The following is an 18,072-nucleotide window of genomic DNA, read 5'->3' as shown; positions in this document are numbered from 1 at the left end:
ACGAGGCTGTGGACGGCCAGCTGTGCGTGAAACAGCCACGGGTTGCGGCGGAGGAGCGTCTCGTCCTGCACCAGCGCGAGCCCCAGCCTCCTCTGCGCCACGCCCTCCGTGTCACGGTGAAGCACCCTGGCCACGCGGCAGGCCATGATTTGCTGGACTCTGATGGAGAGGGGCACCAAACTGGTCTCGTTCTGCATGACGCATGCGCTGGACCACCTCGGTGCCCCCAGCATGGTCCTCATGGCGGTGTTTTGCACCACCTCGAGCCGCTCCTGTTGGTTGGTGGAGAGCGCTACGAGGACGGGAGCGCTCTAGTCCACCAGCGAGCGGACAGCCTGCACGTAGTACAGGCGCAGGACGGAGAAAGTGGCGCCCGCGGTGGGTCGTGTCATGACCCGCATCACGTTCAGCCTGGCCTGCGTCCTCTTCCTCAGGTAGGTGGCGTGGGCTGTGAAGGACAGCCGTTTGTCCACCCACACTCCGAGGTACTGGTAGGAGTCGATCCACGCCAGCTCGACTCCCTGGACGCGGAGCTGCCAGGCTGGGTCTGCCGCCTTCACCATCATGGCCCGGGACTTCTCCGCCGAGATCTTGAGCCCCAGCTCCTCGCACTTCCCGCTGATGAGGTCGAGCGCCTGCTGCGTCCTCCTGAGCTTGTTGCCCCTTCCGGTGACCACGAGGGCGAGGTCATCGGCGTAGCTCAGAAGGACGGTGCCGTCGTGGAAGGGCAGGGCCACCAGCTGCTCCATCAGCAGGTTGAAGAGGAGGGGGCTGAGGATGCCGCCCTGTGGCGTCCCGTTTTCGAACTCCCGGGAGCTCGACCTCAGGCCCTGGAACTTGACTCTGGCGCGGCGGTGATGCAAGTAGTCCCGGAGCCAGGCCAGCAGTCTTCCCCGCACCCCCTTCCGCACGAGAGCGGCGTGCACGGCCCGAGGACTTGCCAGCTCGAAAGCCTTCTCGAGGTCGAGGAAGACTACAACGGTAGGGCGGTGGTTGGCCTGCGCCAGCAGGGTGAGGATGCTGTCTGCCGTGCTCACGCCGCGGGTGTAGCCGAATACGTGTGGGTGAAGGGGCCCCAAGTGCCACTGTAGCCGAGCCAGCACCATTCTCTCTGCCGTTTTGGCTGTGCAGCTGAGGAGGGAGATGGGCCTGAGCTTGGTGGGTTCCCTCGACTTGAGGATGGGTTGAATATCGGCCTCCTTCCACGCGGGTGGCAGGCGGCCCGCCGTCCACGACGCGTTGAGCACGGCCAGCAGCGCGGCGTCCCCGGCTGACCCGGCGTGAACCAGCATGGAGTACAGCACTCCATCCGCCCCCGCTGCTGTGTCGCGGCCACGCCTCTGCGCCCGCTCTACCTCCCGCAGGGTGAAGGGCCGATCGGTCTCGTCCGCTTCCTCCACCGCCACCCTGACGGCGTCGTCGCGATGCGGCTGGAGCTGCTGCTGGAGGCATTGTGTGCCGGGAGGAAGTTGGCTACTGGAGCCCCGCGCGGTGAACACCGTGACGAGCCTCTCTGCCTCCTGCTGCGGGTGTGGGTGCGCGGCCGGGCGTTGCGGGGCAGCGCCGGAAGCCGTCCTCACGCTTTTCCACAGTTGGCCCAGAGACGTGTGCTGGCTGAAGGTGGAGCACCACTCCAACCACTTGGTCTCCTTGGCCTTCAGGGATACCTACCGCGCGCGGGTCACAACGTCCTGCAGGAGTCTCAAGTTGGTGGGGTTGGGGCGCCTCTTGTAGAGCTTTCTGTGGACGTTTACGCGGTGGTTGTGCTCCCGCACCTCCTCGGTGTAAAACCACCAGTCAGGTCGATGACGGCGGTTTGGAGCACTCCTCGGGATGGCTGCGTCGGCTGCCCTCTGTATGGCCGCCGTCAGGTCCCTCTCCTGCTGGTGGAGGTCAGCCGGAGGCCGGTAGGCGGCCCACCACTCCTCGAGGGGGGACTGAAACTTGGGCCAGTCCGCTCTCCTGGGGTTCCAGCGCGGAGGAGGGCGGTGCGGAGCGGGCGGAGCGAGTGGGAGTGTGGTGAGGGTGGCGAAGTGGTCACTGGTGAGGGTGGGGTGCACCTGCCAGGTGGCGCCGGCCGCCAGGTCTCTCGACGCCAGCGTGAGGTCGAGCCTGCCCCCTCGGGTGTGGGTGGCCTCCCCTGTGTTGAGAAGGCGGACGTGAGGGATGTCTTCGAGCAGGACTGCCAGGTGGCGGCCCGTCTCGTTGGCTCGGGACGGAGAGTGCAGCATGGGGTGGTGGGCGTTGAGGTCGCCCGCCACCAGGAGGTTCGTGTGGGAGGCGAGGGTGAGCAGCTCTCCCGCCTCCAGCTGGTGTCTCGGGCTCCTGTAAATATTGTACACCAGCAGCAGGCGGCCTCCCATGTGCAGCTCAAACACCAGAACCTCCACGCCATCCCCGCAGTGGACTGGGGCGGCGACTCTAGTGTGCGGGATGGCCCTCCTCACCAGCGCCGCACAGCCGCGAGTGCCGTCTTTGGCGTGGAGCGAGTGGAGGCTGTAGCCCGCCACCCGCCACTCGAAGTCGGCAGGCGCTAGGGTCTCCTGGAGGAGCACTACATCCAAGTCCTCCTCGAAGACGGCCTGCAGCACCTGATGCTTCTTGGGACGCAGACCCTGCACGTTCCACTGCAGGACTCTGAGCTAAGGGGGACCCGCAGGCGGTCCCGTATAGGCGGCGTTCTTAGCACCGCGACTCTCCATCTTGGTGGTGGCAGGGGACAGCTGGGTGGAGGGCGCGCAGGCAAGGGTCCCTCGAGGTGTGTGGTGACTGGAGGCCGCACTCAGAGATGGCTGTAACCGTCCCCAGATCCTCCTGTCTGGCGGGGGCGTGGCCAGGAGCTTCGCCAACAGCTGCGTCATACGCCCCATGATAGCGTTCACCACCGCGCGTGTTTCCTCGGTGAGGGAGACAGAGAGAGAGGGTCGCTCGGGGTCGTGGCGCGTCTCTCCGCCGTTGTTGGTGGCGGGCCAGTCGTCGAGGGGGCGGAGCCGGCAGGGCCTCTGACCTGTGCGCTGCTGCGAGGAAAACGCGATCTTGCTCCTCCTTGCTCGGGTTGGTGATGGTGGGAGGGGGAACAATTGCGTCCTTCCGGTCCTTCCGGCTTATCCCTCCTTTCGGCCTTGATGAGGACTGGGATAGGGTGTAGGCGTCTCTGGGGACCTGCCGTTGACCCCACGCTGACCTGGTTGGAGGCAGGGCAGGTGAGGAGGTTTGCCGCCGCTGTTGCTGGGGCTGGGCACGTGGGGGCTGCTGGTGTCTCTGCTGCTGCTGCTGCTGCAGGCCACGTGGAGCATCCGGATGGGGCTGCTGCTGCTGCTGCCGGTGCTGGCCTCGTGGAGCGTCCGAGCGGGGCTGCTGCTGCTGCTGCCGGCGATGGGCGGCCTGTTGCCGGGGCTGGCCTCGTGGAGCGTCCGTGCGGGGCTGCTGCTGCCGTTGTTGCTGTTGCTGGGAGGCCTGTTGCCGGGGCTGGCCGCGTGGTGTCTTGGGGCGGCGCCGTCGTCGCCGCCTTGGTAGCGCCTGGGGCTGCTGCTGTTGCCGTCGATGTGTCCGGGGCAGCCTGCGGAGCCTCTCGGGGCACCGTGGGTTCCACGCGTGGTGGCTTTTCCCACAGTTGGGACAATTGGCGGTGGTCGCCTCGTAGGCCTTGTGGCGGGCGATGCACTCCTCCGTAGGGTGGGGCTGGCTGCACACGCCGCACCTGACGGCGTGTCCACACCGTGCCCCGAGATGGTTGTAGCGCTGACACTTGAAGCACCTCACAGGCTCACCTTGGTAAGGGCGCAGGTGGTACTTGCCCCAGCAGCCGAGGTCTAGCTTGGCGGGCGGCGGCCCCACCAACACAAGCAGCACCTGCCTTGTGGGCTCCTTGTCCCTCCGGGAGCACAGGCGCTGTGCGGAGACCACTTGAGGGTGAGCCTCCACCGCGTCGAGAGGGAGGTCAAGAGGGTAGCGCTCCAGCACCACCTTATGCCTCCTTTCGCTGGGGTCGAGAAGGAGCACCCTGTTCCCTTCTTCGGCGAGGCAGCGGAGGAGTGCCGCGGACTCCTCGTCCCTGGGTGTAAGGACGTACTCGCCCTGAAGGTTGGGCCTTACCTCCATCCGCAGGCTCGGTTGCTCCCTCTCGAGGGCGGTGATGGCTTGGTAGGCGCTGTCGTGGTCCCCCAGGCTGCCCAGCTTGAATTTGGGCCTCGGGGGTTGCTGGTGGCGAGCTCGACCTCTCGTGATGGTCGTCCATTCTTGGTCCTCGTCCTGCTGCTGCTGCTGCTCCTCGTTCACGCTGACGATGGACAGGTCGAGTGGGTCACAACCTAAATCACTGGCGTTGCCCTCCATCGGGTCGTGCTGAAGACAGCGAGCGGCGCCTTCAGGCGACCACTCCTCACTGCTCCAGTCGTTGAGCAGGTTACGGACGTGGTCGCGAGCCTTTTTCAGTGTCGAGTCCTTCTCTGGGGACGCTGACGGAGAGGGGGCCCTTCCTCTCTTCCCCGCACTGTTAAGCACTAGGTCAATCTTCGAGTTCGTCTTCAAACGCCCGAGAAAACGTGGTCGAGAGAGTTGCCGGGCAGGTCAGAGGGAGCGCGGAGCTGCCCGTCTGCCCTTGACCGCGGTTCACGCTAGACTGATTGACAATAGGGGTGGGCAGCTACCGGTACTAGTACCGGTACTAACGGTACCAGCTAAACGGTACGGTACCGGTACCAGTTGCTCGGATTTATTTATTGGATTTATTGATAATTCTTCATGTCCGATTTTTTTTTAGGTTGCTGCTAAATATTGTTATTGTTATTAGACTATGATCGAGTACATCCATAATAACTATACATGCTATTTTTTTATCGAAAAAATAAATATTCGCTTCATTCAGAGAGAGAGAGAGATCACCACTCAGTGAGTGGATATCTCGGTGATATGGGTACTCGACTACTCGATCATAGTCTAATAACAATAACAATATTTATTAACAACCTAAAAAAGAAAAAGAATCGGACATGAAGAATTATCCAGTAACTCCAATAAATAAATAAAATAATGAAATAATGGAAACGGGAGCTGTGATGGAAACGGAAAGCAGGACAAAATGGTGGGAACTTGGGGAGACGGTCAGCGGGGCAGTAACTCAGCGTCTACACACAGGGCCCATACCGCGTAATACCACATGGAGGCGGGCGAGCGCCGAGCGTCACTAAGATCCAAACGGTACCGGTACTAGCGGCAATGCGCAGTGCCGAGTGATCATTAAGCTTCCCGGAACCCAAGTGATCATGAGGCTTCGCGGTACCAGTACCGATACCAGCTACCGGTACCAGGTACCGCGAAGAATCGATTCCTCGCGGTACCCGGTACCGGTACCAGGTACCGCGAAGCCTCATGATCACTTGGGTTCCAGGAAGCTTAATGATCACTCGGCACTGCGCATTGCCGCTAGTACCGGTACCGTTTGGATCTTAGTGACGCTCGGCGCTCGCCCGTCTCCATGCGGTATGGGCTCTATGTGTAGACGCTGAGTCACTGCCCCGCTGACCATCTCCCCAAGTTCCCACCATTTTGTCCTGCTTTCCGTTTCCATCACAGCTCCCGTTCCATTATTTTATTTTTTTATTTATTTATTGGAGTTACTGGATAATTCTTCATGTCCGATTCTTTTTCTTTTTTAGGTTGCTAATAAATATTGTTATTGTTATTAGACTGTGATCGAGTACCCACTACCCATATCACCGAGATATCCACTTACTAAGTGGTGATCTCTCTCTCTCTCTCTCTCTCTCTCTCTCTCTATATATATATATATATATATATATATATATATATATATATATATATAAAAGTTAACGAGTCATACGAATTTAACAGTGGCAAGTAAAAAGAAAACGAAGTCTTGGGTTAAAAGTTAGTGAGTCCCACGAGTCTTTAGAAAACGCTAATATATATTGTTATTGTTATTAGACTATGATCGAGTACATCCATAACTATACATGCTATTTTTTATCGAAAAAATAAATATTCACTTCATTCAGAGAGAGAGAGAGAGAGAGAGAGAGAGAGAGAGAGAGAGAGAGAGAGAGAGAGAGAGAGAGAGAGAGAGAGATTTACATAGATTTACATAGAAAATCAGACCACACAGACCCCATGGTCCAGACTAGGTGGTCTGTCCTTAAACCTAAGTGATTTTACATTAATCAGAAGGCTCCTAAACGTTGCATTTCTACTCTAGTTGATATTAAGTTGAAGGAGAGAGAGTTTTCTTTACAGGAAATTTATTTGGGAATTTCATCAGAAGTCATTAAGAAAAGAAAAACTCCTTCGGGTACCGGTACCGGTACCGGTACTTACGGTACTTGAGTTTTCGGTACTGGTACTACCGGTACTCAAATTAACGGTACTTGCCCATCCCTAATTGACAAGCGAAGTTATGTTGTTGTTAAAGATTTACCCCTAGTATCACTAGGGGAACGAGCCCTTGTCAGAAGACGGCCCGTTAAGTTGTTTTTGTTGTTTAAAGGTTTATTGTACAAAAGATACACAAATACATATACAATAAAAAAAATATATATATACATACATTTGTTATAAAAAGTGTACAAAGCGGGCATCAGCCCGCCGGTGTTTGCTTGGTCAGGTGCGCCTCATGTGGGTGTGGTGGCGGTGACGCATCTGTGTTCCTCGTCAGTTATTTCCTAGAATATACATGTTTTTACGAACGGCGATTGGTTATTTACAGAAGTTCGTATGCGCTAATTTTTACAGTAATGGCTTTATGGTGATGCAGTTTCAGTATGTTAATGTTTGTAATAATAGGAGTGATTGTATACATATATTTACATGTAGTGACTTGCAGTCTGATGAATATAAAGACAAGATATTACAGTGTGATGAGAGTGGAAGAAGAGAAAGAGGACAAGGAGATTTACAGGGCAGACTGAAGAAATGAAGGTGGAGGAAACGAGAAAGAAAATGGTGTGTTTAATGGGTCACTACACATTCCCGCCTTCAAACCGTCCCCATATGTCGCCTGCGTCAGGCTCCACAGTATACTTCCGTGTCAAGAATGTAAAAAACTGTATATATATATATATATATATATATATATATATATATATATATATATATATATATATATATATATATATATATATAGATAGATAGATAGATAGATATAGATAGATAGATAGATAGATAGATAGATAGATAGATATAGATATATAGATAGATAGATAGATAGATAGATATAGATATAGATATGAATATAGATAGATATAGATAGATAGATAGATAGATAGATAGATAGATAGATAAATATAGATATAGATAGATAGATATATAGATAGATATAGATATGATGCAGGAGTTGTTTTGCGTCTGGCAAGAGTTGTTATGCTTCTTGTAGTAGCTAGTTGTTTTACGAAACGGTGTGTGTGTGTGTGTGTGTGTGTGTGTGTGTGTGTGTGTTTTAGACATAATTCCAATGAAATATCCTCACTAAGTAGATCACAAAATAGGTTTAACATTATTATTATTAGTAGTAGTAACATTCATTCGTCTTTCCCCAGAGCATGCAGGTGTTCGTGGGGACCCTCGTGCACAGTATTGGCGAGACGCACATGCACATACGGCAGGCAGCGGTGGGGGTCCTTGGGCGGGAGGTGAGTCTGTGCCCCACCACCTCTCTCTCTCTCTCTCTCTCTCTCTCTCTCTCTCTCTCTCAATACCAAGGTAAGCTTCTTATTTCTTGACAGAAGATACATAGACGTAGTGGCCTAGACCGAAGAGGAACTGTTGTTTATCACTCTAGTTCTGTTGCATTACTATTTTTTTTCTCTTGTAGATCATCTTCGTGGAGGACGTAGAGAAGCTAATGGATATGCAAACTGAATATAGTTTCCCGGACTCCTCCATCGTCCATCTCACAGCCAGGTGGGAATATTCTTCTACAATATATTCTCATTTTGTTTAAATTTTCGTATGAGAATTTACCTCTTCATCGCCACAGGGTACCTGATCTAGCCTTCCTGAAAGAACTTAGAAAAGGACATACATTTCATAGCGCTATGAATCGACTTTCTCTTTCAACCACTCCTCTTTTAATGGGCTTTTATTTCTTTTTTTTTTTTTTCCCTTGAGCTGCTTCCTTTGCTGTAAAAAAAAAAAAAATCAGACATTCGAATAACAAAATTTTGGTAAGCTTAAATACCGGGATGAGTATCAGTTGTCTGGGCCAATTTTTTATTTGGGTAAAGGTAAAGTTTTGTGCATATACGCTCTGGCTGCGGTACTCATCTTTGCCACATTGGCCCTTCGATCCCATGTTGTTAACATATTACCTCGGGAGACGGGCAGAAGTTTGGGACTGCCACAGTTTACTTTCCTCTGGTTTCCCCTGGTGTACATGCCCATTTATCGACCTGATCGAAAGGGAGGATGAACAGCTGGCTGAGTTGCACGCCGACTGCCCGGACTGGGATTCGAACTCGGGACCGCGGATCGATCGTTAGGCACAATAACCATTGCTCCTCGGAGGCGCATAGGTTAAAGATTACACGGTAAAAAAAAATTTTTTTTTTGTGTGTGTGTGTGTGTCTCAACCAACAATCCCTCACGTAGCCAGTTTCTCATGCCGGGGCTGGTCGACACGCACGTGCACGCATCCCAGTTCCTCAACAACGGTCTCAAGATGGATCTGCCGTTGCTGGAGTGGCTGCAGAAGTACACCTTCCCTACCGAGGCCTCCTTCTCTGACGTCAAGGTGGCCCACGAGGTGTATCCCCGCGTGGTGGTGAGTAATTTTTTTATTTCTCATATTAAGCAGTCACATCCCTGTTCTCATTTCCTTTTAGAGAAAAAGACTCGGAGGTGGAACTTAACTGAGCTGTCACATCCATATCCTCAACCCCCACGAGAGAAAAAGAGACTCAGAAGGAATTAACATCATTAATCAAAATATAACACTATATAACAAATATATAATCTTCTTTATTTACTCTGTGGGTGATAAAGGTTGTGGTGATGCGGAAAGTACTATTGATGATGGCGATGGTTTTGTAGTTAATTGCAATGGTGGCGGTGGTGTGCATGGGAGAGAGAGAGAGAGAGAGAGAGAGAGAGAGAGAGATACGAGGGTGCTTCTGCAATAAATAAATATTGTCCTTCGTGAAATAAATAAGCCCTAGCATGCATCACCTGCATTTCGTTTAACGTACTTTTCACAGGATCGGCTGTTACGCAGCGGCACCACGACCGCCTCCTACTTCGCCTCAGTCCATTTACCGGCCACCAAAATTCTGGCGGCGACGGTGGCGGACAAAGGCCAGCGCGCACTCGTCGGCAAAGTCAACATGATGGTTAATTGTCCAGAAAACTGCCGTGAGAGCAGCTTGGAGGAAAGCTTACGTGAAACGGAGGAGTTGATTCTTTACATCAGGAATCTTCAGGTGTATATACCTATATATATAAATATATATATATATATATATATATATATATATATATATATATATATATATATATATATATATATATATATATATATATATATATATATATATATAATACAAATACAGTATTTGACGGCTTATAAGATGCATGGGATTATAAGACGCACCCCCCAATTTCGGCAGGCATATGAAAAAAATATAATAAACGGGTTTGAACCACGAATGTCAGGTGGAGATTTTTCGCCCGACTTTCATAGCCCTCTTCACTATCAGGTCATCATTAAAGTTTCACATGTATTCAGATCCTTATCAAATCCCATTACTTTACATTTAAAACCCTTAATATTTGCTGGGACCTACCAGGATTGATCCTTCTTATAGATCCGAGGGTACTGCTTTGAGATGTAAACAAACATGGCGGAGACAGCGACATTCAGAGGGGTAACGGCTATAAAAATTTTGCATCATATTTCTTTATTATTATTCTTCATCTTAAGTCAGTTGTTGTAATATTCTTTTACATTTTTAAAACATAAGGAAGTGTGATTTTTCAAACTTGAATATGTTTTAATGTTTGTTGGACACGTATGTAATGAGCGAACAAAGGAGAAACAGGCACTTTTAAGTATCCAATAATAACCAGTCTCCCTAATATATCCTCAATATTATCCTATATTGTTTGTGTTTATCAATCAAACAAAGTTAAGCAGTTTTATGAAGGTCTGTCTTACCTCAATGATCCCTCTCTACTAAGGAAACGTAGCGTGCATTGCGCGTGTTGTCAGGTTTGGTGTACAGCCGTCCATTGGTTTGTTTAGGTACAAGCATTAATTAAGTCACTTAATTTTCATCCTGACTGGTGTCATTTTATATGAAGTAGTGGTAAGTACGGTAATTATTGAGAATCACTACGCGCCTTCAAATACGATATTATGCCTCCATATTATACTTAAGGGACGAAATACATGTCCCTTAACCATAATATGAAGGCGGAAAAACTTAAAAGTAAAGAAAAAGTGGTAAAGGTAGTGAAAAGGCATATAGGCTACATACATTTGTTTTGGTGGCGGCGGCGGACATTGGGGGGTGAGCAGTGATGCCAACGATCCAACGCTTGGTTAGCGATTAGACCACCAGGTCCACCACGCGTGTTTTTTTTTTTTTTTTTTAACACGCACCCTTACCCAAAGGGTTTTGTGAAGGTTCGGGCCGGGTATAGTATTCGGTAAAGGTGCGTGTTATAAAAAAAAAAAACGCGTGGTGGACCTGGTCTCACATGCAAGGGCTAATCGCTAACTAAGCGTACCATCGCTAACTTAGCGTACCAACGCTAACCGGATCGTTGGCAACACTGCTCATCTCCCAATGTCCGCCGCCGCCACCAAAACAAATGTATGTATATGCCTTTTCACTACCTTTACCACTTTTTCTTTACTTTTAAGTTTTTCCGCCTTCATATTATGGTTAAGGGACATGTATTTTCTCCCTTGAGTATGATATGGAAGCGTAATATCGTATTTTGGAGGCGCGTAGTGATTCTCAATAACTACTGTAAGTACTACTGTTATACCCGTTATTTTAGAAAAGAGTTGACGGTTTTGCTGTAAAAGCGATCCCCACCTTGTTTACGTTTGCGGAGAGGTTTGCAGTTTAATTAAAGTGTCATTGCTGCACTAAAACTTCAGTAGCCATTGACTCTAAGCTGAACCATGGACATTTTTTTTTTTTTATATATATATATATATATATATATATATATATATATATATATATATATATATATATATATATATATATATATATATATATATGTGTGTGTGTGTGTGTGTGTGTGTGTGTGTGTGTGTGTGTGTTTGCATTGGCCTAGCTTATTTTTTTATGTTTAATGCCTTTACTGTATATACAGCCCCTGGATCTTTTTCAATACTAACTTATATTCCTATCACACTTACATGCAGTCGCCGCTCGTCCTCCCTGTTGTGACTCCACGCTTCGCTATTACGTGCCCCGAGGATCAGCTGAGGGGCCTGGGACAGCTGGCAGCCAAGTACAAGTGTCATGTGCAGAGCCACCTCTGCGAGAGCCGCCCTGAGATAGCCTTCGTCAAAGAGCTCTTCCCTAAATTCCGCTCCTACACGCACCTCTACCACAACACAGGACTGCTGACGGACAAGGTGAGAGAGAGAGAGAGAGAGAGAGAGAGAGAGAGAGAGAGAGAGAGAGATCTTCTTTCCATAACAAACTGTCCTGTCCACTCATACGCCGACGATTCCACTCTGCATTATTCAACTTCTTTCAATAGAAGACCATCATCCCGACAGGAAGTACATGACTCCAGACTGGAGGCTGCAGAACGCTTAACCTCAGACCTTGCTATCATTTCCGATTGGGGTAGAAGGAACCTTGTGTCCTTCAATGCCTCAAAAACTCAATTTCTCCACCTATCAACTCGATACAATCTTCCAAACACCTATCCCCTATTCTTCGACAACACTCAGATGTCACCCTCTTCAACACTAAATATCCTCGGTATATCCTTAACTCAAAATTTTAACAGGAAACTTCACATCTCCTCTCTCACTAAATCAGCTTCCTCGAGGTTGGGCGTTCTGTATCGCCTCCGCCAGTTCTTCTCCCCCGCATAATTGCTACCCATATACAGGGGCCTTGTCCACCCTCGTATGGAGTATGCATCTCACGTGTGGGGAGGCTCCACTCACACAGCTCTGTTGGACAGAGTGGAGTCTAAGGCTCTTTATCTCATCAGCTTTCCTCCTCCTACTACGCGATGTTGCCTCTCTTTCTTTCTTCTATCGATATTTTCACGCTAACTGTTCTTCTGAACTTGCAGCATGCCTCCCCCATTCCCGCGACCTCGCCTCACACGACTTTCTAATCAAGCTCATCCCAATACTGTCCAATCCCCTTATGCAAGAGTTAACCAGCATCTTCACTCTTTCATCACTCACGCTGGTAAACTCTGGAACAATCTTCCTTCATCTGTATTTCCTCCTGCCTACGACTTGAAGTTTTTCAAGAGGAGGGTATCAGGACACCTCTCCTCCCGAAATTGACCTCTCTTTTTGGACACTCCTATGTACTCTATTCGGGAGCAGTAAGTAGCGGGCTTTTTTTCATTATTGTTTTTTTTTCCACGCCCTTGAACTATCTCCTTTTCTGTAAAAAAAAAAAAATAGTGCCCGCCTCCTCTCCCTCAAGGCTGCCATCTTGGGACGCCATGATGACTCAGCGCGTTTCGCTGTTCACTGTTCACTTATCCCACTCCTGACACCACTTGTTACGCTACTCCTTCCAACACACCAACACCAGGCAGGCAGGCGGCGTGCTGAAGACACAGGGTCGTGAACCCAGAACAGCAAGGAGGGCGCCAGACACCGACAGCGGCCTACAAAACCCCAAGGAGAGAACGCCTGAGGCCGGGGCTCAAGGAAAACGCACGTTCAACACTAATTCCTCGTTTAATGACAGGTTCCATACACAGTACAGCAGTTCTCGGGCACAATGCTGGTTATTCAGGCACACAGAGGCACGACAGACACGTACAAGGGACGCACACGACTCTAAGCAGGACCGAACACTAGCACCCCGACTCAACCGTCATGCGTGTATCGTCCCTCAGCTCGTCTCGCACACAACTCTCCGCTCCCCAAGCCGTCTCACCTCTCTCTGTCCAGTCTATATATATATATATATATATATATATATATATATATATATATATATATATATATATATATATATATATATAAATATATATATATATATATATATATATATATATATATATATATATATATATATATATATATATATATATATTTTTTTTTTTTTTTTTTTTTTTACCCAGCTAAGGAGACAGCTCAAGGGCGCAAAGAAAAAAAAAAAAAAAAAAGCCCGCTACTCACTGCTCCTTAATAGAGGTCAAAGGAGTGTCCAAAAGGAGAGGTCAATTTCGGGAGGAGAGGTGTCCTGATACCCTCCTCTTGAAAGAATTCAGGTCGTAGGCAGAAGGAAATACAGATGAAGGAAGATTGTTCCAGAGTCTACCAGCGTGAGGGATGAAAGAGTGAAGATGCTGGTTGACTCTTGCATAAGATGTTTGGACAGTATAGGGATGAGCATGAGTAGAAAGTCGTGTGCAGCGGGGCCGCGGGAGGGGGGGAGCCATGCAGTTAGTAAGTTCAGAAGAGAAGTCAGCATGAAAATATCGATAGAAGAATGAGAGAGAGGCAACATGGCGGCGGAATTTGAGAGGTAGAAGACTATCAGTAGGAAGAGGAGAGCTGATGAGACGAAGAGTCTTTAACTCCACTCTGTCAAGGAGAGCTTTGTGAGTGGACCCCCTCACACATGAGAAGCTTACTCCATACGAGGGCGGACAAGGCTCCTGTAAATGGATAGCAACTGTGCGGGAGAGAAGAACTGGCGGAGACGGTACAAAACGCCCAGCCTAGAGGAAGCTGATTTAGTAAGAGATGAGATATGAAGTTTCAAGTTGAGATTTTGACTTAGGGATAGACCGAGAATGTTTAGTGTTGAAGAAGGTAATAGCTGTGTGTTGTCAAAGAATAGGGAATTGTTGTTTGGAAGATTGTGTCGAGTGGATAGGTGGAGAAACTATGTCTTTGAGGCGTTGAAGGACACCAGGTTCATCTTGCCCCAATCGGAAATAATAGTGTTGTGCTGGAAGCTTCCCCCGGCGACCATAGGCCTCTAGAAGGCTCCCGGAGAAACGAGCAAAGGGGCGGGGAGCAAGGCGAGCCGTCCGCGCCCCACGGGGCGCGGCCAGGCGCCAGGCGGGAAGTGGGCCAGGCGCCAGGCGGGAAGTGTTGCCAACTCGCATATATTTTTGCTACATGTTCTTGTATGATCTGAAATATACTGTAATATTCTAGACTGTACTGTTCTGGATATATATAGGAGAAGAGGGCGAGAGGGCCAGTCCCAGTCATAGTAAGCTAGTGGTAAGTGAAGAGTCAAAGTGAAGTGTACTACTAAGGAAGAATATTAAACTACAGAAGCTGTGCGAAGTGTTTACATATCTCCCTCCCACGGAGTCTCCTGACGGCGACACGGAACCCAAGTAACACGTCCGGCATAACAATAGTAAGGTCTGAGGCTAAGCGTTCTGTTGCCTTCAGCCTTGAATCGTTAAGTTCCTGTTTAGTGGGTCTTCTATTAAAAGAAGTTGAGTAATGCAGAGTGGAGTCATCGGCGTAAGAATGGATAGGACAGTTCGTTTTAGAAAGAAGATCATCAATGAACAACAGAAAGAGAGTGGGAGATAGGACTGAACATTGTGGGACACCACTGTTAATAGGTTTAGGGGAAGAACAGTGACCGTCCACCACAGCAGAAATAGAACGGTCAGAAAGGAAACTGGAGATAAAGATACAGAGAGAAGGATAGAAACCGTAGGGGGGTAGTTTGGAAAGCAAAGATTTGTGCCAGACCCTATCAAAAGCTTTTGATATGTCCAGCACAATAGCAAAGGTTTCACCGAAACGGCTAAGAGAGGATGACCAAGAGTTAGTTAGGAAGGCAAGAAGATCGCCAGTAGAGCGCCCCTTGCGGAACCCATACTAGCGATCAGATAGAAAGTTAGAAGTGGAAAGGTTCTTTTGAATCTTCCGGTTAAGGATTGATTCAAAAGCTTTAGATAGACAGGACAGTAAAGCTATAGGGCGGTAGTTTGAATGATTGGAACGGTCACCCTTCTTAGGCACAGGCTGTACAAAGGCATACTTCCAGCAGGAAGGAAAGGTAGATATTGATAGGCAGAGACGAAAGAGTCTGACCAGGCAGGGTGTCAGCACGGAAGCACAGTTTTTAAGGACAATAGGAGGCACTCCATCAGGTCCATAAGCCTTCTGAGAGTTGAGGCCAGAGAGGGCATAGAAAACATCATTTGGAAGAATTTTAATAACAGGCATAAAGGAGTCAGAGGGGGGATGAGTAGGAGGAATATGTCCAGAATCGTCCAGGGTGGAGTTTTTACAGAAAGTTTGAGCGAAGAGTTCAGCCTTAGAGACAGATGAGACGGCAGTGCTGCCGTCGGGGTTAAAGAAAGGAGGGAAAGAGGAAGAAGTGAAATTGGAGGAGATATTTTTGGCTAGATGCCAGAAGTCACGTGAAGAATTAGAAGAAGCAAGATGTTGACATTTTCTATTGATAAAAGAAGTTTTGGTAAATCGGAGAATAGATTTGGCTCGATTCCGGGCTGAAATGTAAAGATCAAATTTAGCGGGTGTTCGAAGGTTCTGGAACCTTTTGTGAGCTGCCTCTCTATCTTTAATAGCACGAGAACAAGAATGATTAAACCAAGGCTTTTTAGCATGGGGAGGAGAGAAAGAACGTGGAATGTATGCCTCCATTCCAGAAACAATCACCTCTGTGATGCGCTGAGCACACCCAGAGGGGTCTCTCTCCTGGAAGCAGTAATCATTCCACGGGAAATCGGAAAAGTACATCCTCAGGTCGTCCCACCGAACTGATGCAAAATCCCAGGAGCATCGCCTCTTCGGTGGGTCCAGAGGATGTACAGGAGCGATAGGACAGGAAACAGAAATAAGGTTATGATCGGAGGAGCCCAACGGAGAGAACAGTTTGACAGAGTAAGCAGAAGGATTAGAGGTAAGGAAGAGGTCTAGAATGTTGGGCCTGTCTCCAAGACGGTCGGGGATACGAGTAGGGTGCTGAACCAACTGTTCTAGGTCGTTGAGGAGAGCAAAGTTGTAGGCTTGTTCACTAGGCTGGTCAGTGAAAGAGGATGAAAGCCAAAGCTGGTGGTGAATATTGAAATCTCCTAAGATGGAGATTTCAGCGAAGGGAGAGTGAGTCAAGACGTGCTCCACTTTAGAGTTCAAATAGTCAAAGAATTTTACATAGTTAGTAGAGTGAGGTGAGAGATAACAGCACAGATGTATTTAGTAATAGAATGACAATGAAGTCTTAGCCAGATGGTAGAAAATTCAGAAGAGTCAAGGTCGTGGGCACGAGAGCAAGTGATGTCGTTGCGCACGTAGACGCAACATCCAGCTTTGGATTGAAATTTAGGATAGAGATAGTAGAAGGGAACAGAGTAGAGGTTGCTGTCAGTAGCCTCAGAAACCTGTGTTTCGGTGAGGAAGAGAAGGTGAGGCTTAGAGGAGGAGAGATGGTGTTCCACAGAATGAAAATTAGAACGAAGACCGCGAATGTTGCAGAAATTGATAAGGAGGAGGTTCGAGGAGTCATCAGGACACCTCTCAAGTCGACAGCCAGAAGAGGAGTCCTCCCTGGGGAATTTATGGTTCCCCCCCCCCCCCAAGGCGTGGACTCCAAGGCTCCAATATACATATATATATATATATATATATATATATATATATATATATATATATATATATATATATATATATATATATATATATATATATATATATATATATATATATATATATATATATATATATATATATATATATATATATATATATATATATATATATATATATATATATATATATATATATATATATATATATATATATATATATATATATATATATATATATATATATATATATATATATATATATATATATATATATATATATATATATATATATATATATATATATATATATATATATATATATATATATATATATATATATATATTTATATATATATATATATCCCGTACAGCTGTGGATATAGTTATAATTATGGCTATTTTCCAAACCCCCAGCGACCCTCAGAAACACACTCGGTCCCCTAATCAGGTTAGCGACCATGTGTTTGTGAACCACTGGTCTAACAGTTACTACATAATATACAGATTAGGGAGGCGGTGGGAAACTGGTCAGCGTGCTGGCGTGGTGTTCAGGAGGACGCAAGTTCGCGTCTTGCTCTTCGCGACAGACAAACAGGTTGGCAATTTTTCAGTCATCACAGAGTGCCCTACCCACATATTGTCCTGAAGACCACCTTTCAACCCGAATCCTTTCTAGAAGGGGATCAAAGATGAGCTCGGGGGGAGGGGGCGGGGCTGCATGAGCCAAGCAAGATGGCGCCGTTATAACACTTATCTGCACCACAACGGGCTGGCGCTGACGACCATGGCCCCACCAAGCCATATGCGCAATAGGCGAAACTTTAAAAAAAAATGAATATTAATTACTGTTTCCTTCACAGTTACTAACCTCCTTTCTTGCCTTCACTTTCAAAATACGAGGTTGTTTTGAATGAGACCAATGGTTACCTAAATATCCTAACCACACGGATGACAGCACGGATCAAACAATAGGTAAACATGGAACCTCTTCACATACGCAGACAAGCACACAGACTTACACTTATGTACAAGATCACAAACACTCACATTGACATTGATCCACACACATACTTACACAACGCAAACAGTCAACGTACTCGTAACACACATCCATAAATACCAAACACATCACACTAACACTGACGCATACAAGCACTCATACTTTCCACGCGCCATACGTGACTGGAACAGCCTCCCTCAACAGATTTTAGACTGCGGCACAATAGACTCATTTAGAAAACAAATACACACTCACTTGTCACCACAACACACCAACACTAACATTTACACTTGATTCACTTC

General features: G+C 47.9%; 1 protein-coding gene across 4 annotated transcripts in view; it reads left to right on the top strand.

Moving 5' to 3' along the window:
• The window catches only part of LOC127005086 (guanine deaminase-like), a 47,409-nt gene that overhangs the window by 14,680 nt on the left and 14,657 nt on the right, over positions 1-18,072 (top strand). For all 4 annotated transcript variants that reach the window (XM_050873597.1, XM_050873612.1, XM_050873607.1 and 1 more), the window contains exons 2-6: positions 7,551-7,643; positions 7,826-7,914; positions 8,602-8,773; positions 9,207-9,428; positions 11,390-11,605. In XM_050873597.1, coding sequence (XP_050729554.1) covers positions 7,554-7,643; positions 7,826-7,914; positions 8,602-8,773; positions 9,207-9,428; positions 11,390-11,605 — 789 coding nt within the window. In that variant the 5' untranslated portion in view covers positions 7,551-7,553. The remainder of the gene's footprint in view (positions 1-7,550; positions 7,644-7,825; positions 7,915-8,601; positions 8,774-9,206; positions 9,429-11,389; positions 11,606-18,072) is intronic.

The sequence above is a fragment of the Eriocheir sinensis genome, chromosome 3, assembly GCF_024679095.1.
Source record: "Eriocheir sinensis breed Jianghai 21 chromosome 3, ASM2467909v1, whole genome shotgun sequence".
In the NCBI taxonomy this organism is placed as follows: Eukaryota; Metazoa; Arthropoda; class Malacostraca; order Decapoda; family Varunidae; genus Eriocheir; species Eriocheir sinensis.
Note: the sequence above shows the minus strand (reverse complement) of the source record. Positions and strands in the feature narration are given on the sequence as shown.